Raw genomic sequence first — 23,280 nt, forward strand, 5'->3', positions numbered from 1 at the left:
CAGGGCTGCCGGAAAGTGGGAGGTGCCACGTGCACCGGGCGGTGCCCCCTGTGCTTTGTGGGACTGAACCGTGGGGGTTCGTGGAGGCTTAGAATCGAGCCTGACTTCGGCAGTCTGGGCATCTGAGGGTCGAGTGTCCTCAAGAGCAGGGTGATACGAGGGCGACTGTGAGTGTTGATGCCCCACTGTGCGCAAATGCGCTCGGCTGCTGGCACCTCGCAGGACCCTGTTGCATAGGCTTTTGTCTGGGCGCATCCACTTGGGCAGCTGAGGGCGCCACGATGACCGGAGAGGCTGTCCCATGCCGCGGGACGTGCACTTCGAGGGGGCAGACTGCAGGTGGGACTGCGATGAAGCGTGAAGGGAGAGCCGAATGAGTGACAGAGAAGGTGGCTGGGTGGTGTGGGAGGGAGCGTCTGATGGGGGAGGACAGTCAGGGCTTGCCAGGACAGTGTGTCCTCAGGACTGCTCACGGGGACACCTGTCCCCACATGCCGCATCTCCAGGGCTGCACGGCACCTGTGACCCAGGGAGGGCAGAAGATGCTCCCTGCATCTCTGCTGCTCCCCCAGCCCCTGGGGTTGCCGCCCTCCTGCCTGCCCAGATCTCCCACCCCAGGCTTCAGCTCCTGCCCTGGGAAGGGTCAGACCGCTGGACATAGGGATTCAGCTAGACTGTTCTTGCTCTGTTGGCCCTCTGCCTCTGTTTCCACCATTAAAATGCAAACATTCCCCTCCACCACTTGACTGAAGCCAGGTCTCCCCGCCAGGCTGGCTCCAGTCTTTGGGGTCTGCGACTGGGTCATGTCCAACCCTAAGGGCTGATGAGGGAGACAGACATGGCTAGGGAAGTGGGGGGGTGGCTGTGCCAGGGCCACGCGGCCCCGACGGAGGAGCCAGCAACGTCCAGCCAGGACAGGAGACCGCCCGAGGGGAGGGGGCTCCAGCCTGCAGGTTTGGACCCTGCAAGGGCTGCCATGTGGGAGGGGGCAGACCCCAGTTCCATAAAAGAAACACTTCCGAACATGCTTTCCCACAACAGTTCTAGAAGAGTCTTTGTTACGAGAAATTATGTGATCTTTCCCTCCCTGTGTCAGCACCTTCTGTGGCTCCCCACCAACCTCCAGAGACCCTGCAGCTCCTCACTCAGCATTCAAGGCTTTGTTCACCTCCCCTGGGTGTCTCCCATCTCCAGGCCCACTTGAGTTTTCCCTTCTCAGCCTTCACATGTATCTTTCCAGCTGCCTGGTATGCCCTTCCTGCCTTGCCCCCCTGGAAAACTCCTATACATCCTTCAAGACCCATAGCCTGTGTCCCTTTCTCTGGGAAACATTACCCCTTCTCTAGTTCTAGGGTGTCCCCATTTCCTGTGTGACCCTGGGCAAGTCCCTTCAGTTGTGAAATGAGAGGTATGTGTGTGAAAAATCACCCTTACGAAAAGTACATTTGGGGGCCCAAGACAATAAATATACATTATCGTGTTAGTCACTCAGTCGTGTCTGACTCTTTGCAACCCCATGGACTGTAGCCTGCCAAGCCCCTCTGTCCACGGAATTCCCCAGGCAAGAATAAAATGCCCCTAAGGTGAGTTAGGGCTGGGGGAGGGGCAAAGAGGGCTTGTATCCAGCCAGTGCTCAATGCATGTTCATTGTCCTTTCTCCTCCTGGATTCTACAGGTTTGAGAGCCTCTTGTTCTAAGCACCGTTCCAAGATTTTTCTCCCACTCACAGTACTAGGAATTTTAAGAACCCCTGGTTCTAAAATTAAAAGTCTAAAATGCCGTGGGCAGGACCAAGGACCTCCTTGTGCCCTGAGCTAACCCCAGGGTGGCTGAGGCTGGGGTCTCTGGGGGGAGGCCTTATGCCCCGCCACGCCCCAAGCTGACGGGGTGTGGTCTGGCAGCCCCAGTTTTAGGGGGAGAGCGATGGATTTAGCAGGAGGCAGATGGCAAACGTTTCAGGAGGGAAGAGGCGGGACTCCTGGCTCGGAACTAGAATGGGGTCACTGTGCAGTGTCAAGAAGCCCAGGGCTGCCAGCTAAGAGCCATGGTTCCCTTCTCTTGGAGCCTCAGTTTCCTCACCTGAATACTGGAACTGAGTGCTGTCCTCTTGAAGGGCTGTCGGCACGCGCGAGGAGGCTCTCGGGCTACAGCCACTGCCAAGCCTTCTCTTGGGCCTGACACTTGGCCAGCAAGTCTCCCAGCCCGCTTCCCTCCAGGAGCCCCTGCTCACGCCTTGCCCGGCCACTGCAGCTGGGGAGGGGGTTTCAGGATGACACCCAGCCACCCCTGTCCTTGGGAAGTGGGGGTCAGCAGCCCGCTCCAAATTCAGCTGCCCCAGGCCTGGCATCGGCTGCAGCCTCAACACTTTCTCAATAAAAGGTATTTGGCAGCAGAGCCTGACACCTCATCACACTCAGCCTGAAAGCCAGCTTCTCCTGCAGCTGCAGGGGGAGCCCCCTCCCCTCCCGCTGCTTCCCAGGACCCCAACATTGCCTGGGGTGGGAACCTGCCCCGTGAGCCCCGCTGCCAGCAGAGGGTGTAGGCTGGGTAAGTAAGTCCAGATACACGCACATGCCCCTGGCTTCCAGGGGCCTCCCAGCATCTCCCCGCTCTTATCCGTCACAGTCAACCCAAGGGGAGGCTGGGGTGCCGGCACCAGGGCTCCAAACCCTCTGCTGGTCTCCAAGCAGAGCCCCAGGGCCCACCCTCAGAGACTGGGGCCATACCCTGGGTTTGCTAGATTTTTCCAGATCCTGCAAGCCCCCGAGTCTGCCCCTGGGCAGAGGAAGGTGTTCCCCTGAAAGGTCTGACCTGAGCAAAGGTACGAGGGAGGGCTGGGGAGGTTGGGGGTCGGCGGACGGAGAGTTCACCAGACAGATGAGAGCCAGCAGGCCGTGTGCGCTGAGCGCTGACCCCGCAGTGTGTAGGGCTCTGTGTGTGAGCCTCTCTCCTCCCCAAGGCCAGGCCCTCTCTGGGCCCCTATTGTTAGCACAAAGCTGACACCTCTTAGTGTTGTAAAGGCAAATCGTAAGGTAGACTGGAGCAGTGGGGTGGACAGCTGGGCAAGGGGCTGACAGAAGGGGAAGTGAGTGGGAGGGGGGCATGCAGAAGGCCTCAGCATGCCCTGGAATAAGGGAACACTCTGCACTTGAACTCAGCCAGGCACCTTCCGGGCCCTGAGAAACGCCACATCCCTGCTTTCTGGTGGCTGACATCTCCAGGCAAAGAGAGTCTTAGGCACCTTCTGAGGGGGCTGTTAGGCCATCCAGGGAGCGCCCACTCCTGCCAAGATTCACTCCAGAGCACAGGCAGCTCTTCACCTCTCCTTTTGGGACCTCGGTTTCTCTGTCTGGAAAGTGGGGGTGTGGTCAGAATAGCGCCTGCCCCACGGGGTGTCAGGACAACTTGCCCAGCCAAGCGCACAGCATGCAAGTGACGGTTCTGTGCCTTCTGCATGTTCAGACTGAGAGGCTTGGTGAGGGCAGAGGGCTCGGGACCATGGCCTTGGGCAGCGCAGTCACCATGTGGTCAAGGCGTGGCCAGGCCTCAGCTGGGTGGGACCCAGGGTAGGGCAGCTGTGGCCCCGGCCGCGGAAGTCCAGGGCGGCCTCAATTCCTGCCTCCTGGTGCAAGCGGCCCTGGCCAGGGTTTCTCCCTGCCCACTGTAGCCCCTGGGCACGTGGCCAGGTGGGAGCCGCTGACCACAGCCAGGCGAGGAGGAGAACGCCAGGGCAGCAGCTGCTACTGTGTTCCGTGGTCGGGGCTGCGCGGGCTCGGGTGGCTCACGGGTCAGCTCCGCTCACACATGTCGCAGACACACTTCTGTGGGAATCAGTTGGGGCCCGCGTGCCTGCCTGAGGCGCGTCCGGGACCTCGCGGAGGCCTGCAAGCTGCCCTCACACTCATGTCCGTATGTGCTTCGGGCCTGTTTCTGCCTGCCAAGGTGCCTCTGGATCTAGCAGTCCCAGCCCCCATCCTCCCCTCCCCAAGACTGACACCACGAGGAGGAAATGAAGCATCTTTAATTGAATCCCTGCCTCAACCCCCTAGAGAATCTCCAAGCACCAAACATGTGAGAACTGGGCCCCCCAGCCCCAGAGCCAAGAAGCCTCTTCCCCAGACCCTCAATGTGCCACCTCCAGACCCCTCCCCACTCACACCTGTGGCCAGTCTTGCCGGCTTTGTTCCAATAAATAACCCCAAGAACAAAGCTCAGGGTAGGGGACCCAACGGAGCACCCAGCTCAGCACAGAAATCTGAAGATGCGGATTACCTGAAATCGGGATCAAAATACACATGAAATCAGAGCTGGTATGCGAGCTGGGAATGATCCCCTCTGGGCCCCAGTAGGTCACCATGCCCCCACGGTCACCCCACGACACTGGCTCCCACAGCCAGGACGAAATAACTCCACTTCATGTCACACAGTAACAATTACCTGCCGGGGTTCTCCACCATCAGACCTGACTCTGGATCCTGGGCAGGGGAGGGGGGCCCTGAAACTTTAAGAGACAGCGAGCCTCTGGAGAAGGGGACTTGGCTTCCCAAGGATACAGGGGTCGGGAGCAGGGCAGAGGGGCGAGGCTGGGGGCCAGGTCACTGCTGGGCCCTGCCTCGGCGGGTGCGGAGTGGACCCGAGGCTCGGGCCTGTACGCGCGACGCCTGGCCCATCTCCCTTCGGATGTCCCCAAGGGCCGCGGACGGGGACTCCAGCAGCCTCTGGAAGAGGCTGGGCCGGCCCGCTGTTGGCTCCCGGCACTGGAAGGTGACGGCTGTGCCGGCGTCGGCCTTCATCTCCCTGGAGAAGCCGTCGGAGGAGCCGTCGAAGCAGCGGCCGATGGCAATCTCCTTGGCCAGCCTCGGGCTCTGGTCGGTGACCGTGTAGACACCATAGTTGTGACCCAGGGGGTCCAGCGGGGCCAGCATGGAGAAGGCAGCCAGGTCATCAGAGGGCGCGGGTGGGGGGTGCCGCGTCAGGTAATCCTGCAGGAGCCCGTTGACCGCCACACGCCGGCAGCTGCCCTGCGGCATGACGGTCACCAGCGTCCTGTCCACCTGACGCTGGTCGAACAGCATCCCGCTGCACTTGAACTCCACACAGGCGGCAGAGGAGCTAGGGCGCTGGGGGTCCCGGACACTCCGGGAATCCCGCAGCCCGTAGAGCTGGCCCTGGGTCCGGGGGTGGGTGCCTCCCAAATTGTGGGAGCGGACCATGTACTCCTGGGGTCCTTGGATCTTCACCTTGAGGAAGCAGGCCCGGAACTCCTGCGGGTTGGGCCACCAGGCCAGGAGGTCTCCGGTCCAGGACGCCGGCGCGCCCTCGCGGAAGGGGACCACGTTGTACTCGTATTTGTCCGCCTCCACACGAGCGAAGCGGAAGTGACTGGCGGTCACCGGGGCCTCCTGGCACTCGCGCAGGCTGCGCCACGGGTACACGGGGCCGTTGGCCTCGGAGGGGTCGCCGGGCCTGGGCTTGGCGAGGTTGATGCGGAAGCCGCTGCGCTTGAGCGCCGGGTCGTCGTGGTCGGTGCGGCGGTAGGCCAGCCGGTCCAGGTAGGGCTGCGCCACGCCCACGGCGGCCGGGAGCGGGCGCGGCCGCGAGGGCGCGGGCTCCAGCTCCTCCCCGCCCAGCGTGGCCGTGACCACGGCGGTGTAGGCGTCGGGCCGGTCGGCGTCGCAGAAGGCGGGGAGGCAGGCGCCGTTCGGGCCGGTGACCGCGCTGTCGAAGCGGCCCCAGGCGCGAGGGTTGGCCGAGAAGCCGGGGGCGGGCTCCAGATTGACCAGCGTGACCACCACGCCCTCCACCTGCTCGCTGGGGGTGAACTTGTCGTTGGCGTAGGCGCGCACCTTCACGAAGCAGCGGCGGCGCTCGGGCACGTCCAGGTTGAACAGACGGCGCTCGCGGATCTCCACGTTGCCCACCAGGAAGACCCGCTCCTCCCGGCGGGCCCGCCGAGACGCCGGTCTCTCGCGCTGGAAGCCGCTCTCTTCTTCCCACAGGCCCGTGTCAGGGTTCAGCGACCACAGCTTCAGGGCCTCCACGTGGCCCGGCATCCGGATCTGGTCGGCGGCCACGCGCACGGCCACCAGCCCGGTGTGCAGCTGCTCGGCGGAGCCGGCCGCCCGGAGGTCCACCGAGAACATGCCGTACGTGCGCAGCGGGGCCAGCTCCCCGTCCGCGTCCACGAACCGCAGGTCGCTGGGCGCGGCGGCTGCCGAAGTGAGATTTCGGGGGTCCACGAAGGTCACCTGGGCTTCCACAGCCCCCGTGTAGGGCTGACCGTCAGCTCTGCGGAAGGCCCCGGGCGGGATGACCAGCTCTCCTAAGGGGGCCTCCTCTCCCATTTCGCCGAGGGATATGGTGTTGCTCTGGCGGGCGTCTAAAATGATGGGGGCTTTCTTTCGCATGGCCTTGACCTCGTGGTACACGCCAGCACCTCGAGGGTCAAAAGGCAGGACCCTGACAGTGTCCACGAACTGGCCACTGGGGTCCACAAAGGTCATCACCAGCCGCTGAGTGGAAGGCGCCACCTCGAGGGTAAAGTCGCCCTGGTAGGACGTGAAGCCAATGGGCTCCCGGCCCAGCAGGATGCGAGCAAAGCGCAAGGGCTCGCTAGAGTCAGCGGCCACCACGCGCCCCCGGATCAGCCCCCGAAGGGGCAGGCATTTCTGGCAGCCACACTCAGCCACGATCTTGACTGGGAGGGTGTAGCCAGAGCAGTGGACCTTCCTGCTCTCCAGGCGGCGCACGGAGCAGCAGCGGGAGCCTGCGTCCCCACACCGGGGGCTGGAGCCTGCAGGGCTGGGGCAGAGGGTGTCAGGGCAAAGGCCTACGTCCAGGTAGGTGGGCCCTCTGCCTGGCTGACCACAGTCATCTGGAAGCTTGATCAGGTGTTCTTGGGGCCGGGGGTCACAGGCTGGCTGCCCCGGGGCTGTGGAGCAAGAAAGCAGGCAGAGAAGGGTTAAGTAGGAGAGCTCCAGGGAGGCCAAGGCTGGGGGCCTGGATTGGAGTCAGAGGCTCAACCCAGGGGCTCAGTGACTGAGCAAGGTCAGAGATCAGTCTGAAGCTGGGGTTCCATGTGAGGCTGACTTTTAGCTGGAGTTGGGACTCAGTCTGGTGTCAGGGGCTCGGGGGAGGGTTACCGAGGATGCTTACCAAGCACGGTGAGTCGGGCAGTGCCCGATCGCACGGCCCCCGCGTCATTCCATGCTTTGCAGTGATAGGTGCCTGCCTGGTCTGGGCGGAGCCCATGCAGCTCCAGGTGGGCCCCGTACCTGTGTGTCCGCCTGTCCAGCAGCGTCCCGTTGTGGAACCTGGGTGGGGGGGCGGGGCGCGGGTGAACAACACCATGGGTGTCCTTGGCAGAGGGGAGGGGCTGCATCCACCCCCTCCCCATGCAGCACAAGAAGGTTGCAGAGCAGCTTCCTCTGGGTCTCCAAGGCACCATGAATCACAGGAGGCCCATGCCCACAGCTGGGCAAGAGGCCCATGAGCACGAGGCAGGGCACTCACTCACCAGGAGTATTTCTTGGGCATGGGGGTGCCTGAGGCTTTGCAGCAGAAGGTCACATTCTGGCCAGCCTCTCGAACTCGAGACTCGGGGTGCTTCACCAGGTAGGGCTTCTCTGGGGGCAAAAGCAGCAAAGGTCAGGGTCCAGCTTCTCCCAGTGACCCTTCCCAAGAGTCAGGTGCCATCCAGTCCCTTACCGTGGTGCCCTGTTTCACCTGGGTCTTTTCTGATGACTCTAGCTCCACTCAATTTCACCTCACATCTTCTGGAGACTGTACCCTTAATGCAGAATCTATTTTTTTTCCCTTTAGCCACAGACTTTATTGTTTGAATATTTGCAGCTATTACTCTATACATAAATTTTGATTTCTTATAGAACTCTGTATTCCTTATGGCTGGGTCACTTCACTCTCCATTTTATGGCACAATTCCATCAAGAAGTATTTCCCTAGAGCGCAGTCTGTCCGATTGTGGGTTGTTGCTATTGTTCAGTTGCTAAAGTGAAAGTTAGTTGCACAGTTGTGTTCAACTTTTTGCAGTTCCATGGACTATATAGCTTGTCCGGCTCCACTGTCCATGGAACTCTCCAGGCAGGAGTACTGGAGTGGGTTGCCATTTCCTTCTCCAGAGGATCTTCCCGATCCAAGGATCAAACCCGGGTCTCCTGCATTGCAGGCAGATTCTTTACCAACTGAGCCACTAGGGAGTTGAGTTGCTAAGTTGTGTCCAACTCTTTGTAATGCCATGGACTGCAGCCCGCTAGGCTTCTCTGTCCATGAGATTTCCCAGGCAAGAATACTGGAGTGGGTTCTTAATGCCTAATCTTAATGCTTCCCTTTGCAACTCACTTCTCACCCCACATCTTCTCCAAGGACTGTGACATCTTATTTCTTGCCCCATTGACCTTGCTGTGCATCATATCGTCCCAAGTGCTTGGTGTCACCCAGAGTTACCTCCCCAGGTAATCAGCCCCTCATCCCTCTTGCCATGAGGTACTTACCCAACTTATTAAGGACAACAGTGGCCACCGCCGACATGGAGCTGTTGGCCTGGGCCTGGGCCATGCCTGCTGAAAAGCCGTCCATTTGGGCACTGACGTTGGCTCGGCTGCTGGCACAGACTCCAGGCATCCGGAAGGTTCCATGGGCATCACTAGTGGCTACAGTGCCAGGCCAGTCTCTCAAGGAGACCCTGGCTCCTGGCAGTGGATGCCCAGATGGGGTGACCACTGAGCCCAGAAGAATGTGGTCGGGGCACCCACAGGTGTTGGGGCCACACCCTGGAGGGACACAGGGAGGCACAGAAGGCTCCTGACCCCTTCCTGGGAAGGGCTTTCCTCTCCATCAGTCCCTCAGCAAAGGCACCTAGGCACCCTGCCTACCTCGTTCCCCTCAGAGAGTCAGTCCTCAGCATGGACCTGCTTGGAGCAGCCCCTGGTGTGAAGGACATGGGGCTGAGTGGTCAGGGCTGGGGCGAGGGGGGAACCCGGGGTCCTGGTGTGAGGGAGATGCCCCGGGGAGGGGACAGGATAGCTGACTCTCACAGGCCAGAGAGGCTCCTTCTAGCATGAGAGGAAACGTTCAGGCCGGGGCTGGGGGCCCAGCAAGGGGCCGCGTCTTGGGCCCAGAACCTCTCCCTCCAGTCCCAATCCTGCGGTTTCTCCATAAAATGGAAAATTCCACTGGAAACTTCAGGGCAGAGGCACAGAGATGCACAGCCAAGCAGGGTAGGGTGGGGACCCCACCACCCCATTGGCCACGGCGCTCCCCCACCCTGCTGCCGGCTCTGCTGAGGCCGTCTCCAGACCGTGTTTGTGGAGCCCAGGCCTGATTGGAATTTCCAGTCGCCTTCTGGCTGGCCTGGTGTCCGGCCCTGGGAGGGCCTGGGCATCGTGTCTGCCAGGGTGTGAGCGCGTGTCCGCGTGGGCGTGGGGGGACGGGCAGGACCTGCCAATTCCATGCAAGTGTTCACCCCGAGTGCATGAGCCAGCTTCTGTGTGCGTCCACGTCCACCGGGATACCCGCACACCCCAACATGCACGCGGGGGAGACGCCTCCACAGATCTGCCCATGACTGGACATGACCCCCGTGAAGCCCACCCGTCCAGACGTACACTTTTACCAGTGCTCCTCGGGGGCCCAGAAGGGAAGGAAGAGCCAGTCTCCACGTGGTCCAGGTCCGCTCCTCCAGGCTCCGCCCCTACGCCCAGACTCCGCCTCCTCCCTCCAGGCCCCTCCCATCAGACTCCACCCTAATTAGCCCCTCTAGGTACTTCCCTCAACTGGCCCGGCTCCCATCACACCCAGGCCCCGCCTCTAGTCCGCCCATCTCCTCCAGGCTCCGCCCCTCCTACCTGGACACCGAGGCCTCACACACTTCTGCGCCTCCGAGGGACGCCCGGGACACGCATCCCCCGCAGGGCTTGGGCAGCGGCGGCGGCGCAAGCGACGGCCTGGCCCGCAGCTCCCCGAACAGGGACCCCACGGGCCCCACGAACCCCACGTGGCTTCTGGGGAGAGGGCAAGGATGGGGGCGTCAGGTGGCCGTCCACCCCAGAAACCCAGAATCTGGTGACAGTGTGGGGCTGGAGGACGTTCCTGGCACGTGCATCTGAGTCAGAGAGAAGCCCTACCCTCTCCTCCGCAAGGCGAACCGGTCGACTGTGCAGTGGAGGTACGGTTGTCCAGCCCCAGCACACACACACACACACACACACACACACACACCTCTCTCCTCCCCACAAGCCGAGCTATTCTTTCTGCGTCTCACACGTGTCTAGGGCTCAAAACACGCTTTCACAGGACGAAGCTGCTGTAGAGCAAATGAAGACAGCAAGAGGGAGACGCGGTCCTGGGGGCCCCTTCCTGGCCCCGCTACCTGGGCCCCCGCCATTCCAGCCCATCCCTTCCAAAGCCGCCTCTGCTCCCCGCTCCAGCCCTCTCCTGTGGCCTAAGGACCCCCTCCTCCTAGCCACGCCCACATCCTCTCGGTCCTGCCCCCTCCCCAGATCCGAACTTTCAGGCCTCCTGCACCTCCCGCCGGTCCCTGCGGCCCCCTGAGCCCCGCCCTCACCGAGCGGGCAGCGGAAGCGCACGTGGTAATTGGAGCAGCTGCGGCCTCGGGGCTGCTCGCGGTTGAGACACCAAAAACCGCGCGTGGGGTTCAGGTGTACGCGCTCGCCGACGTCCGAAGGCAGCGCCCAGTCCGTGGTGCGCGCCTCCAGCGCCAGCGGCCTTGGGCACACGCGTGCCGGCCCGTAATAGAAGCGGATCGCGGCCAGGCTCTCGAAGTCACCGTCGCCGCCCGGGTGGTCGACGTTGAACCAGGACGTCCACTCGCTGGCCTCTGCGGAGACCACACGCGCTGGGACCCGGGCCGCCGCCGGTCGGGCCCCATCAATTCATGCGAAAACCCGGGCCTGCCCACTCCCATCTCGCGTTTAAGCCGGCTTGCCCTGCGTTCAAAAGTGCATGGGCCGGGCCAGCCCAGCCTTCCCAGATCCAGAGCCCTCGAGCACAGAAGGAGCTGCAAAGCGATCAAGGGGGGTTGTTTTCCTCTTGCAGCCCCCCTAGTTCTGCTGCTCTGCTCAGCACCTGAGCTGGCCCAGGAGTGCAAGCTGAGCTCTTGCCACTGCGTCCCCAACCCCCACCCTCAGAATCCAGAGCCCTTGAGAGGTAAGGAGATGTAAGAGCAGCAGGAGGAGGCGCGCCTGAGACCAGCCCTTCTGCCGCCCTTCCCCAGCCCCCATCAGTGCCAGCTGGGGTCTTGCTTGTGCTGTGCTTAGTCGCTCAGTCGTGCCCAACTCTTCGCGACCGCATGGACTATAGCCCGCCAGGTTTCTTTGTCCAGGGGATTCTCCAGGCAAGAATACTGGAGTGGGGTGCTATGCCCTCCTCCAGAGGAGCTTCCCAACCCAGGGATGGAACCCAGGCCTCCTGCGTTGCAGGCGGATTCTTTACCGTCTGAGCCACCAGGGAAACCCGCTAAGGGACGTTGCTTACTGCCCACTAAACCCATCAGGCACCCTCAGTTTTGGGGAAGCCAGAGGTGGGAAGGGTCTGGCCTCTCACAGCTTAGCTTCTGTTTCCATCAGCCCCCCAGGGGGTGCTCACTCCTTTCCTGATTCAAGAGCAAGTCAGATAGAACCTTCCTATCTGGAAAAGAGTACCAGAACTCTGACTGAACTGAGACGGCCATCCCACCATGCCACTCCACCCCACCTGCCCTGGTTTCCTCCTGGACAAACAGCCTGGACTCTCCCTGCTCCTAAAACTGAAGACCTCTTAGGGCACCACTTCCAGGGGCCACCAGGCCCAGGGACGCCTCCTGCATTCTTCACCCAGCTCACATCCCCCTTCTCACATGACCCCACCAGCCAGAGCTCACACAGAGCCCACTGCAGAACCAGGACTCAGACCCAAACTGGCTCACCTTCCCAGTCCTCCAGGGCTGGCGAGGGCTGGCCAGGGCGCAACGATGAACCTTCAAGGCCCCACGCGGTCACCGTGGGCTCCTCAGCGTCAGGAGTACCTATCAAAGGGGTAATCATGGTGGGGTGGGGGGAGACCTCTGTGAGCTCCTGGTATGTGAGGTGCTGCCCCAGTCTCTCCTGTTTCACAGAGAAGAAGCCAGACTCCGACCTCAGCAGACCCCGAGCACAGCAGCCTCCCCTTCTCCAGGAAGCCTCCCCTGACCTCCCCACCCCAGGCTCTCACAGCCCATCCCTCACTCGGACACAGCCCCTTAGGCTGGGGAGTCTGTGCACTTCACTCCCCGAGACACAGTTCCCCCACTCTGCTCAGTGGCCATGAGTTCGACTGGCTGAGCCCCTCTCTGCCCTCATCTTGATCTGAATTTCCCTTCATCCCTTTGCTGGCTCCCTCAGTCTACCTTACAGCCCTGCAGTCGGGGCCCAGGCTGCCAAGGGGAAGTCCTTGGAATCTAGCCTGGCTTCTCTGGCTTCGAGGGGTCTCAGATAGCCAGGCTGGGCAGTGACAGACAAGTCCCTTCCCTCTTGGAGTCTCCGTCTCCCCATCTGATAATTAGGCCCAGCGCCCGGCTCTAGGCTCTACTGAGTGTTTCAGAGATGGGAGTTTCTTTTCTGAATGGTATGTGTGTGTGTGCAAGAGGGGAGGAGTTCGGTGAGAGGGGACAGGTCTGACCCCTTCATCCTGGGGACAAGACTGGTTGATTCAGGGCCCAAACGCTGTGGCTACGATGGATACCCTGCAGTCTCCTCTTGCCCCCAGGTGGTTTGGGAGGGAGCTCCATCTTGTCCTTGCCCCCTCACTCCACTCCCGAGGCGGGCAAGGCGGCTGCAGCGTGGGGAAGCGAGTGGGTCCCTTGGTTCTGTCTCCAGGCTCCGGCTGCTTGCCAGACGTTAGGGCGCCTGGAGGGGGTGCTGGGCGGGGGTCCAGGGGCGCCTCACCTCGGGCCCCCGCCAGGTGTGCGGCGGCAACACAGAGCCAGAGCAGTGTCGGCAGTGACGCCATGGCCAGGTCCGAAGGTCGGAGGGAGGGTCCCGGCTCCGCTGCGCACTCGGGTCGGACTCCCGCGGGTCTGGCGGCAGCTGGGGCTGAGGATGGGGGAGGGATGCGGCCACAGGCCACGCCCCAAGCAGGCCACGCCCCGTCTGAGCAACTCCCCGGCCCGAGGTGACTTGGGTGACCACCCCTCTGGGGCGACCCCCTCGGTGCATCCGGCTGTACCTCCGCCCTCGGGCTTGGCCTGCGTCCCCTCGTCGCCGACTGGTAGTCCCTTCCTGAGCCCACCCTCCCTTCTCCACGTCGGGAAGTGCCTCCTGGAACAGAGCCTGAAGCCGTCCGGACATTCAGGCTTTAGGCAGCCCTTTAGGCGGCTAGAAATCCTCCCCCGGGTCTCACTTCGAATCTGTTGGCTTTAGGTCGCCCCGAGCGGGCTGGCAATCAATCCCCCCCGGAATCCACCCGCCACTCCTGTGGCTCCAGTTTTCTCGGAGGCCAGCGGGAAGTCCCATGTGCGTCTGCCCTCCATCCCTCCCGCCTTGGGCCGCGGGACGACCGGTGGGCAGTACTCCCCCTACCCCGCCCCAGGCTGCCCGCCCCCGCGGCAGACGCGGCGCACAGAGGAGGCCCAGGCGAGGGGGCAGTGGGGGTGCGTCTGTTTATTGGCGCGGGCGCCCGTCAGAGCGCCGCGATACAGTCGGTGCCCGTGTACCCCGGCAGGCGCAGAGCGAACTTTCGGCGCACGTCGTCGGGCACGAACCTGCCCGCCACGAAGTGGTGGCGCCCGGAGAAGCGGCCGGCGCAGCGCTTGGGCGCCGCCAGCGATACGAGCACGTCGGGTCGTAGCCCGTCCTCGGCGTCGCCGCCAGTCTCTGGGTCCCAGCCTGGGGGAGGAAGGACGGGGGGCGGGAGCCGAGGCTGGGAGGGGTGCTCGCTCTCAGGAGAACCGCCGCCCACCACCCACTTCCCTTCCCCAGCCTGCGCAGCCTTGGCTCTGACACGTGAGTCCTGGTCAGACCGGCCTCCCCGTAAAACCGAGCGTCTGCCTTCAGCCCAGTTTCTCCTCCCTCCTTGGCTGTGTCTCCCTCCCCCTCTGACCACAGCCTTTGCCTTCATGCTTGTGTCTCTGCTCCCGTCCTGGGACCCAATCTTCCTCCTCCTTCTGACTCAGCCTCTGCCATCAGACCGCATCTCTACCTGCGGCTCTTCCCAGGCAGACCTGTCTGCATCCCTCCCTCCCTAACAGCCCCAAGCGCCCCCTCTTAGACTTAAGTCTCTTTCCACCCAGACCTCGAAGCCTCCTCTGACCAGATCCCCACCCTCTACTCAGAATACACTTCTCATCTCCATCCTGTTAAGCCTCCCCCACCAGACCTGTCTCTCTGCGCCAGGTTCTTGCCTCTGAAGATACGCCCTGCCCTTAGCAACGTGAGCATCCATCCTCCTTCTTCTGACTGGAGACTCTTCCCTCTGACCTGCCTTCATCCTCAGACCAGATCTTGGCTTTTGGCTTGACAGGTCCCAGCCCCTCCCTCACTGGACGGTAGCCTCTGCCATATCTCAGATGAGCCTCCACCTTCAGACTTGGGCTCTTGCCTTCTCTCCCCCCTCCAACCTGTCTGGGGCCACTGACTGAAAGCCTCCTCCCTCTGACTTTTTATTTATTAAAATGTGTGTTTATTTATTTTTTGGCCACACAGTGCAGCATGTGAGATTTTAGTTCCCTGACCAGAGCTCACACCAGTGCCCCCTGCATTGAAAGTGCAGAGTCATAACCCCTGGACCACCAGGGAATTCCTCCTCCCTCTGACTTCAATCCTGCCTTCTCTGACCCTAGTTTCCACCCTCAGACTAGGGGCACTAATAACCCCTCCTGAGCTAACAGGGCGACCCTCTCTGTCCTAGGCTGTCTGTTCAGACACCAGCTTGCAGCCTCTCCCCCTGACCAGGCAGCCCACCTCCTCCTGTGCCCACCATCCCCAGCTCTGTGGCATCCTGTGGCTATAACCCTGGGCTGTTGTAAGCCGGAGGATGTCCCCTGAGTCTGGTTGCCCCCACGGAGGGTCCGGCTGGCTAGCAGCTGTTTGTTCCGTCTGCCCATTGCCTAATGGTTCCAACAGGCATGGGGCGGCGGCCAGGATGGGCGAGGCCTTTGCCGAGTGAGCTCACGTCTGCCTGGGCGACTGGGCCAGGATGGGCAGAGGGCACGCCGTGCAGGGTGTAAAGGGGAGGGAGCCAGGGTCACCTGGGCGCCAGGCTGGGCACTGCCCATCCAAAGGATGGATATGACCCTCGGCCTTGCCCAGAGTGTAGAAGCCATCCGAGGTGAGGAAGCATGCTCTGGTGGGCAAACAGGCTTCCGCCCAAGCCCACCTCCCTGCCCCTCGTGCCCCCCCTCCACCTGGCGTGCCTGAGGGGATGTCCAAGCTCACAAGCGGGATGGACAGTAGCTTGAGTGTGGCCAGCGCGCGTGTGCAAGGACCCCCGACCTCGGCCGGCTCCACACCAGGGCCCAGCACAGCGTCCACCACCAGCCTGTATGCGTTGTTGATGAGCTGGACCTGGGAGACCGAGGCAGAGGCATGGTCGGGGCGGCCTGGAGGCTCTGTCCCCCACCACCCCTCGGCTGCCACCCAAGCTGACCTCTGCGGGCAGATAGGACAGGAAGGGGATGTCCATCTTCTCACACTGAGTAGTCAGGTCCCGGTGCAGTGGGTCCGCTGAGCGCGTGGGGTAGAAGATGGTGGGTTCGTACTCCTGCAGGAAGCAGGAAGGGGTCGGCACTGGGACCCTCCCCGGCTCCCCACCGGGCCTCTGCTCCCAGCTTGGCAGGAACTGCCTGACGCAAGCACTGGGGTATTCTGTCTCCCCCCGGACACTGACCAGAGGGGCAAGCGACATTTTCAGGGCTGCGGGGTGGGCGGGGGCGGGGGCGGGGGGGGGTGACCCTGGGAGGCCCAGGGCGTCCTCGCTACTCACGAACACCCGCAGGTGCCGCGCGCACGCCAGCCCCACCGCTCCGTTCTGCTCTGGGCCGCACACGACCAGCGCCGTCCTCTGCTTCCGGGGGAGAGCGGGCAGAGGGAACACCTGGCAGGGCACGGCAAAGGCAAAGGCGAGGAGTTCGGAACGCACCCCCTCCCGAGGCCGGCGGGGAAACTGAGGCCCGGGGTGGAGGAAGGGGCGGGGCTCGGGCCAGGAGGCGAGAGGGCAAGGCCGGGGAGAGGTGTTCTGGGGGTGGCACGGGGCCCCTAGGGGCCTGTTTCCTTGCTGGAGACCTAGAGTCCTTGCCTCGGGCTCTCTCAAGCTTGAGCAGAGAAACATGCCTCCCGCCACCACCCGAGCCGGAGTGCGGTTTGTTTATTCTCGGCCTGAGCTGCAGACATTCTTCCACCTTTTTCCGCTGCGGTGGCTGCCCCTTCCCCCGCCCACGTTTCCAGGCCTGCCTCCCTCCAGGAGGCCCCAGGGTTGGGGACGGGAGGCGGGGGCTATTTTTCCAGCCCGCCGTGCCCTGCCTCTCTCCTCTGCCTCTCTCTCCTCTGCCCCGCTCCCTGTCTTTCTCTGTGTCTCTGACTGTGCAGAGGTCGGCCTTGGCTTCTGTGCTCACTCCCCGCCCGTGGCTCTGGAGACAGACCCCAGGGTAGAAGGCTCAGTTTTCCACCTCGCTTCCTACATGACTCTGGGCAAGCCATGTTACTTCTCCTGAGTTGTTATGTGTTCTTCCAACTCTTCTGGGCCCAACCCTTTTAAAGTAATGATAATAATATTATACTTGTTTCTCTCCAGTCTCTGTCTTCACCTCTGTGTCTCTCTCTCTCTCTCAGACTCTGTGTCTCTCTTTAACGCAGGAGCTGAGTCTCAGCCCAGATTCTCTGCTTGGCCTCAGCTCACTCTCCTCCCAGCACCTCTATCAAGTAGCAGTAACAGTGACTCTGACGGGCTTCTGAGGTCTCCAGGGGGCCAAACCATACTCTAACTTCCAACCACACCAAGGGAGTTCTTTCCTTTTGGAGTCTCCTCCCCAGGGTCTCAGCAAGGTCCTGACTCACCTTGATCATACCTATGACCCCACCACGCCATGCCCAGAGCCCCAGACCTGACCTAGTCAGGGAGAGTCATAACGTCTGGCTGGCTTGCTTCTGGACAGACACAAAGCTTTCAATGTGAAAACTGGATGGTTGGTCTTCAACAGCCAAGCATGAGGTTACTTTACTGGGTTTGCTTTTGTGGCTTTGATTTTCATTGTTCTTCTTCTGAGCATCTCACTCAGGATATGTTTCACTTGGAAATAGGAACGTTTAAGTTAAAAAACAGTGGCGTCCACGTAAAGAAAGATAAGAAGTTTTTTCAAAAGTATACAGTGGTGATCAGAAGAGGAAGAAGGGGAGGAAGAGGAAGAGGTTACCTGCTGGAGCCCTGACTCGACTGCACACTTTTCTAGAGTTTGTGTTTATTCTTTGGTGTCAGCTTATTACCCTTTTTCAGACGAGAAAACAGGCCCAGGGTGGTCTGGCAGCATGACACGGACCACTGGAGAGCAACTGCTCTCTTGCAGGCACTTTGAAGCCTGGGGATTTGTCGCAAAGCCAAATAAATATAGCTCTACTCCTCCCCACCTCTGGGCCTCAGTTCCTGGACCCGTGGCAGGTAGCTGTTTTGGGGTGCTCAGACTTAGGAAGCTGACGTCCCCTCTGCTCAAGACCCAAGAGGTGGCAGAGACAGGCAGTCAAGGGCCCCAGACCCATCTCTGTAGTTGCTTCCACCTCTCTGGGCGACCCCTGTCTCTGTCCTGACGTTCGGCAACCCCCTGGCCGGGGCCAGTGATGGACCTTGGTCTCCTCATTTGAGTGATGGGCTGGGGTGGCCCCAAGCCAAGAGGGCTGGAAATGACCGTCCTGGCCAGGGGCCGCGCAGCGAGGCCGCCGCTTTGCTGACCGGCCGTCTGCTCAGGGTCGAGGCTGAGAAGCAGGTGCAGGTACCTTGGTCACGGCCACGGCACTAGCGTGGCCACACCACTCCACCAGCTGCTGCCGCCCAAAGCGATAGTCCTCCAGCAGCTCCCGCTCCAGGGCCGCTGCCTCTGCGGTGCTGAGGGTCAGGGTGGGGAGGCACAGACAGACGGAAAGACAGACACTCAGCTGGAGCCAGAAGCGTGCCACCAGCATTCCGAGCCAGGCCCTAATACCACCCCCACTCCTGCGCCCAGAGCTGAAGACGCTCATCGGTTCCCTCATCTGTCCCATTCACGGGTGAATGGAAGCCTGCCAAGGGAGGCAGTGGGAGTTTCAAACACAAGCCTGAGTCCCGGGAGCCCTCTGGTGGTAGAGGAAGCACATGGCAGTGCGTGTTCGTTCCACGGCCCCAGCGCATGGGCACCTGCAGTCTATGGATGTGAGAGCTGGACCGTACAGAAGGCTGAGAGCTGGAGAACAGATGCTCCCAAATTGTGGCGCTAGAGAAGACTCTTGAGAGTCCCTTAGACTGAAAGGAGATCAAACTAGTCAATCCCAAAGGAAATCAACAGTGAATATTCATTGGAAGGACTGAGGCTGAAGATGAAGCTTCAATACTTTGGCGACCAGATGAGAAGAGCCAACTCCTAATGCTGAGAAAGATTGAGGGCAAGAGCAGAAGAGGGTGACAGAGGATGATACGGTTGGACGGCATCACCAACTTAATGCAAACTCCGGGAGATAGTGAAGGACGGGGAAGCCTGAAGTGCTGCGGTTCGCGGGGTCGGAAAGGGTCAGACATGACTTAGTGAGTGAACAACAGGAACAGTGGGGGCCTCCCCCAGATGCCGGAAGCCCCCAAAGCATGAGGAACCCAGCGCAGGCAGCAGAGCACGAAGGGCTTAGCTATTGGGGGCAACGTGTGGATTTCAGGCAGTGGAAACCACTGAGGGAACTCTAGGACACTGGAGGGGGCAGATTGCACTGGAGGTGCCTGGGAGAGGCGGGTTTTAAAGGCTGCAGAGGATTTTAATGGTTCATGTGAGGTGGTGGCTGTGGGGACTGCAGCCATGAGACTCACTGGTGATTCTTCTCTAGATGCAGTGGTAAAATTCAAATGACCGTGGACTTCCCTGGTGGCACAGTGGGTAGAATCCGCCTGCCACTGCAAGGCACAGGTTCGATCCCTGGCCTGGGAAGATTCGACACGCCACAGAGCAACTAAGTGTATGCGTCACAACTACCGAGCCTGCACTCGAGAGCCCACGCTCTGCAACAAGAGAAGCCATGGCGATGAGAAGACCGGGCGCTGCGGCGGAGAGTAACCCCCACTCACGGGAGCCAGAGAAAGCCCAAACAGAGCCAGAGAGACCCCGTGCAGCCCCAAATAAAAGAAGCTGAGATAAATCAATGTTTTAAAATTCGAATAACCGTGGCCAGAGGGATGGAGCCAATGTCGCTGAGGTGAAGCTCTGCCCCCAGCTTGCCGAGTGACGGGTCTGACTCCTCTCTGAGCCTTGCTTTCTTCCTCCTTTGCAAAAGTGAAGGCAGGACAGGCTAGATAGTTTTTGAGGTCCAGTGCAGAATGCAAATGTGGGGCCCCTTGATCAATAATCATCAAGAATTTTAAGATGGTGACGGCAGAGCATTAAGCCATGTTGGGCTCTTCTAAGAGCAGGGCCCAGCCCCAGTTTAGGGGGGCCTTCCAAGGGACATGGGCTTGGTGGCTTCAGAGAGGAAAAGCTGGCACTGAGGATGGGAAGATGTTCCTCGTGCCAGAATCAGGGGCTGGAGCAGCTGAGCAGAGTCTGTAGCCTGATGCCAGCTTCCCCTAGCCAGGACCCCTCCCAGGTGAGGAAGAGCACTTGCCCCCAGCTTATTAGCACACCCTTGAGTATAATAATAATAATGATACATATAATAATAATTATTATTATTACTTTAAAAGGATCGGGCTCAGAAGAGTTGGAAGAACATATAACTACTCAGGAGAAGTAAAATGGCTTGCCCAGAGTCACACTGGAAGCAAACTGGAAAACTGAGCCTTCTACCCATGGGTCTGTCTCCAGAGCCATGGATGGGGTATGAGCAAAGAAGCTGAGGCCGACCTTCAGATAGGCAGAGGCTTGTTGGGGTGAATCCTGAGGCTGTCTTCTTAAATTCTGTGAGGAGGAGACTACAACCTTCTAGCTAATTTTGTAGTGTGACCAGGCCGGGCAGCAGGAAGGCTGGAGGTGGGAAGCCAGGACTGCTATGGGATGGGAAGTCAGGGAGGGCTTCCTGGAGGAGCTGACGTGGAGTGCCGTGGGAGGTAATTCCAGTGGCAAGAACAATGAAGGCCAAGGTCCGGTGGTGGAAGTGAACTTGTCAGATTCAAGGGACAGGAGAGAGGCAGAGTGAGTCTGAGAAACGGTCAGACACGCTGCAGGGTGTCACATGATGGAGATGGGGCTCAGGGCAAGGTGACATGCCTCATGACCCCAGCAAGCAGAGCCACATTCAAGCCCACGCTTGTCTGTGGCTGACACTGTAGGTTGAAGGGCCAGGTAGGGAAAAGGAGCTCCCGGTGGGGCCATATGAAGAGCGCCCCCGGGGCAGGCAGGCCCAGGGGCTTCTCTGGTGGCACAGTGAATAGGAGTCCGCCTGCTGACGCAGGGGACACAGGTTTGATTCCTGGCCTGGGGAGATGCCACGTGCTTCGGAGCAACTAAGCCCCTGCATCACAGCTGCCGAGCCTGCGGGCTCAGGGGCCCACGCGCCTCCACTGCCGAGCCTGTGGGCTCAGGGGCCCACGCGCCTCCACTGCTGAGCCTGTGGGCTCAGGGGCCCACGCGCCTCCACTGCCGAGCCTGCGGGCTGTAATTCCTGAAGCCCACACACCTAGAGCTTGTGCTCTGCAACTAGACAGCCCACCAGGATGAGAAGCCAGTGCTCCGTGACAAAGAGTAGCCCCCACGCGCCGCGACCAGAGAAAGCCCACGTGCAGTAACGCGGCTCATCCCCCACCTTCAGCCTGAGACACCTCTGCTGCCCCCCTGGGAGGGCTGGGGAAGATCATCCATCCTCCTTTTTTTCCTCTGTTCTGAAGATTTGGCCTCTGGCCTCCATGCGGAGGCTTCCTGGGATTCCCTGGTGGCACAGATGGTAAAGAATCTGCTTGCAAGGCGGGAGACCTGGGTTCCATCCGGTGGAAAGATCCCCTGGAGGAGGGCATGGCAACCCACTCCAGTATTCTTGCCTGGAGAATCCCCACAGAGGAGCCTGGCGGGCTACAGTCCATGGGGTCGCAGAGTCAGGCATGACTGAGCGGCTTTCTCTCCATTATCTTCCTACCTAGCGGGTCACCGGAGTGACAACCGGGACTCCGCAGGCAAAGGGCAGTCCGGGAACCTGAGGGCTGGGGCAGCAGCTGCTCCAAGTCGGGGAGGGGATATGGCAGAGCTGCTATGGGGCTGAGGAGCAGAGGGTGCTGTTTATAAAGGTGCCTCTTGCTTCTCCCAACCTCTGCCCCCAGAAGAGGAGCTGCAAGGCCCCAGGATTTGCCCACCAGCCCCAGCAGCAGCAAAAGCCCCAAAGGGGCTCTTTAGAGGTGAAGCTGTGAGGCCAGGGTGTCTGCGCCAGACGCCCCCTGCTCTCTCAGCTCCATCTGCTTCTCTCCACCCTCCCGCCTCTGCCCTCCAGCCCTCCATCACTGCTCACCTGACTGCTACTGAAGTCCGTCCCCTCAGACTCCACAGGAGCCATGGGGGCTTTGAAAACTTGAATGCTAGCCTTCCCAAACCTCCCCAGCATTTGGAGAATATTTAGTCAAATTCCTCACCAGACTTACATGCTCCCTAGTGTGCCTCCCACTTGGGCCTCCTCTCCCCGTGCTCCACTCCGACCCAACACACGGCACCTCATCGTTCCCCGGTTGGCATCTGAGGCCCCTCCGTCCCCCACACCAGGTGAAGTCCCAGCTCCAGCTTCTAGAACATTTTCCATGTGCTGAGTCTCTAGCTGAGTCTGAATACCCCCCAAGTACTGCACAGGACCTGCCTTGAGAAGAGGGGCTGAGTGGCCGGCCGGCAGGGTCTGGTTTAGAGAGAGCCCGGCTTGGGATCCCATATCGCACACACTTTGAGGAGGACACAGGAGGATGACTTAGGATCAGGTGGAAGACACAATCGCAGCTGCCAACTCCAGACCCCAAATTCATCAGCCCACTGGCAAGTGGCCCGTGTAGTTAAAAATCGCTTTAATCCGAGCTCAGCCAGCGGCTTCCCTCCCCAGTCTTCCGTTTTATTCTCTGAACAAGGGGTTTAGTAGTAGGGGGGACTACCAAGGAGGGTGTGAGCATCTGAGGAGCTGAAAGCCTGCAGCTCTTCCCAGATGGGGAACAAGGGGTATGGCTTCAGGGTCCCTGGGACAGATGGAGAGGAGGTGGGCCTGCTTAGGCTGCGTGGGTTTGGCGGGGATGGGGTGGGGGGAGCAACCAGTGGTGCTGATGAATAATTCATGAGGGGCAGGCCTGCTGCAGATGCCGTTTCCCTGGCAACGCAGCTTTGGAGGTGTTGGCAGCCGCCGGTTTAGTCCCTCCAAGGAAATTCGAAATTCCGGGATGGGCCTGCCATTCTCCCCGCCCCCTACCCGTCATGCCTCCGCCTCCCATCCACAGCCCTGGTTCCCCAGGCCTTCTTCCAGCCTGCCCCTGCTTCCCTCCGGTCCCTCTCCCAGGCTGACCTGAGGAAACACCGCTCTTCGGGCACCTCCGCTAGGTCCGGACCATCCGTGCTGCTCATGGCGGAGGCGATCTGCGCGCACAGAGGCAGCCAGCACTGCCACAGCCTTTTAAACGCATCCCTGAGGGGAGGGGGCGTTCCCTCTCCTCCCGCCCACTCTGTCTGTCCGCCAATCAGGAGACGCCGCGAAGGCGCTGCGCATGGCTATTGGCTGTAAAGTGCAAGTGGACTTAACCCCTTCGTGCCACGAGTGGAGCTGCCCATGCGATGGCGGGAATCCCAAAGTTCCGAATACTGGCAGGGAAACAAAGTCTGGAGGGACAGTGATGGGCTCATTACCCCCGCTACGGGGTCCTGGCCTGGGTGCAAGTCGACGCGCCTCTGCTGCGCCCCTCTCCAGCCAGGTACACTCTGATACAGGTCGCCCATCCACCCACCGGTACCCCAGTGGAGAAGACCCCCCAGTCTGAAGAGGCTGGCTGCCGACAAGCAGGGTTTCAGCAAGGGCAGGGAAAAGTCCAGGCACATTTGGCAGCCGACGCTGCAGGGCGATCCAGGGGCCACCCCACTGGCATCTCCTGCTTAGTCCCCACACCTCCTCTGACACCCCACCC

At 60.9% G+C, this 23,280-nt stretch overlaps 2 protein-coding genes across 4 annotated transcripts; both read right to left on the minus strand.

Annotated features, from left to right (window-relative positions):
• Nucleotides 1–4,005: 4,005 nt before the first annotated feature.
• CILP2 (cartilage intermediate layer protein 2) lies at nucleotides 4,006–13,085 on the minus strand. 2 transcript variants are annotated; one of them, XR_011256910.1, is made up of 9 exons: nucleotides 12,939–13,085; nucleotides 11,942–12,040; nucleotides 10,583–10,855; nucleotides 9,864–10,019; nucleotides 8,511–8,789; nucleotides 7,517–7,625; nucleotides 7,156–7,313; nucleotides 4,438–6,931; nucleotides 4,006–4,272 (listed from the first exon to the last, which is right to left on the minus strand). XR_011256910.1 is itself a non-coding variant. In XM_069588967.1 (8 exons), the coding sequence occupies exons 1-8, from the start codon at nucleotides 13,000–13,002 to the stop codon at nucleotides 4,596–4,598; spliced, it is 3,474 nt and encodes a 1,157-aa protein (XP_069445068.1). In that variant the 5' UTR covers nucleotides 13,003–13,085; the 3' UTR covers nucleotides 4,006–4,595. The 2 variants fall into 2 exon arrangements, 1 of the variants encoding a protein (XP_069445068.1); XM_069588967.1 differs by having other exon boundaries at nucleotides 4,006–6,931.
• A 549-nt stretch (nucleotides 13,086–13,634) lies between these two features.
• YJEFN3 (YjeF N-terminal domain containing 3) lies at nucleotides 13,635–23,233 on the minus strand. Of its 2 annotated transcripts, XM_069588969.1 has the most exons (6): nucleotides 22,668–23,233; nucleotides 17,973–18,081; nucleotides 15,973–16,083; nucleotides 15,637–15,750; nucleotides 15,404–15,554; nucleotides 13,635–13,877 (listed from the first exon to the last, which is right to left on the minus strand). In XM_069588969.1, the coding sequence occupies exons 1-6, from the start codon at nucleotides 22,724–22,726 to the stop codon at nucleotides 13,672–13,674; spliced, it is 750 nt and encodes a 249-aa protein (XP_069445070.1). In that variant the 5' UTR covers nucleotides 22,727–23,233; the 3' UTR covers nucleotides 13,635–13,671. The 2 variants fall into 2 exon arrangements, with proteins under 2 accessions (XP_069445070.1, XP_069445069.1); XM_069588968.1 differs by lacking the exon at nucleotides 22,668–23,233 and having other exon boundaries at nucleotides 17,973–22,575.
• Nucleotides 23,234–23,280: the final 47 nt, after the last annotated feature.

The sequence above is a fragment of the Ovis canadensis genome, chromosome 5, assembly GCF_042477335.2.
Source record: "Ovis canadensis isolate MfBH-ARS-UI-01 breed Bighorn chromosome 5, ARS-UI_OviCan_v2, whole genome shotgun sequence".
In the NCBI taxonomy this organism is placed as follows: Eukaryota; Metazoa; Chordata; class Mammalia; order Artiodactyla; family Bovidae; genus Ovis; species Ovis canadensis.

Coding starts and splice junctions, on each gene's coding strand:
- CILP2 (XM_069588967.1), bottom strand. CDS start 13,002: ATGGCGTCACTGCCGACACTGCTCTGGCTCTGTGTTGCCGCCGCACAC. Junction 7,314..7,516: donor ATGCCCAAGAAATACTCCTG/GTGAGTGAGTGC, acceptor CCCCCCACCCAG/GTTCCACAACGGGACGCTGC. Junction 6,932..7,155: donor TGCCCGACTCACCGTGCTTG/GTAAGCATCCTC, acceptor CTTGCTCCACAG/CCCCGGGGCAGCCAGCCTGT.
- YJEFN3 (XM_069588968.1), bottom strand. CDS start 18,236: ATGGGACAGATGAGGGAACCGATGAGCGTCTTCAGCTCTGGGCGCAGG. Junction 15,751..15,972: donor CGCGGCACCTGCGGGTGTTC/GTGAGTAGCGAG, acceptor TGCTTCCTGCAG/GAGTACGAACCCACCATCTT. Junction 13,878..15,403: donor GAGCTTGGACATCCCCTCAG/GCACGCCAGGTG, acceptor TTCCTCCCCCAG/GCTGGGACCCAGAGACTGGC.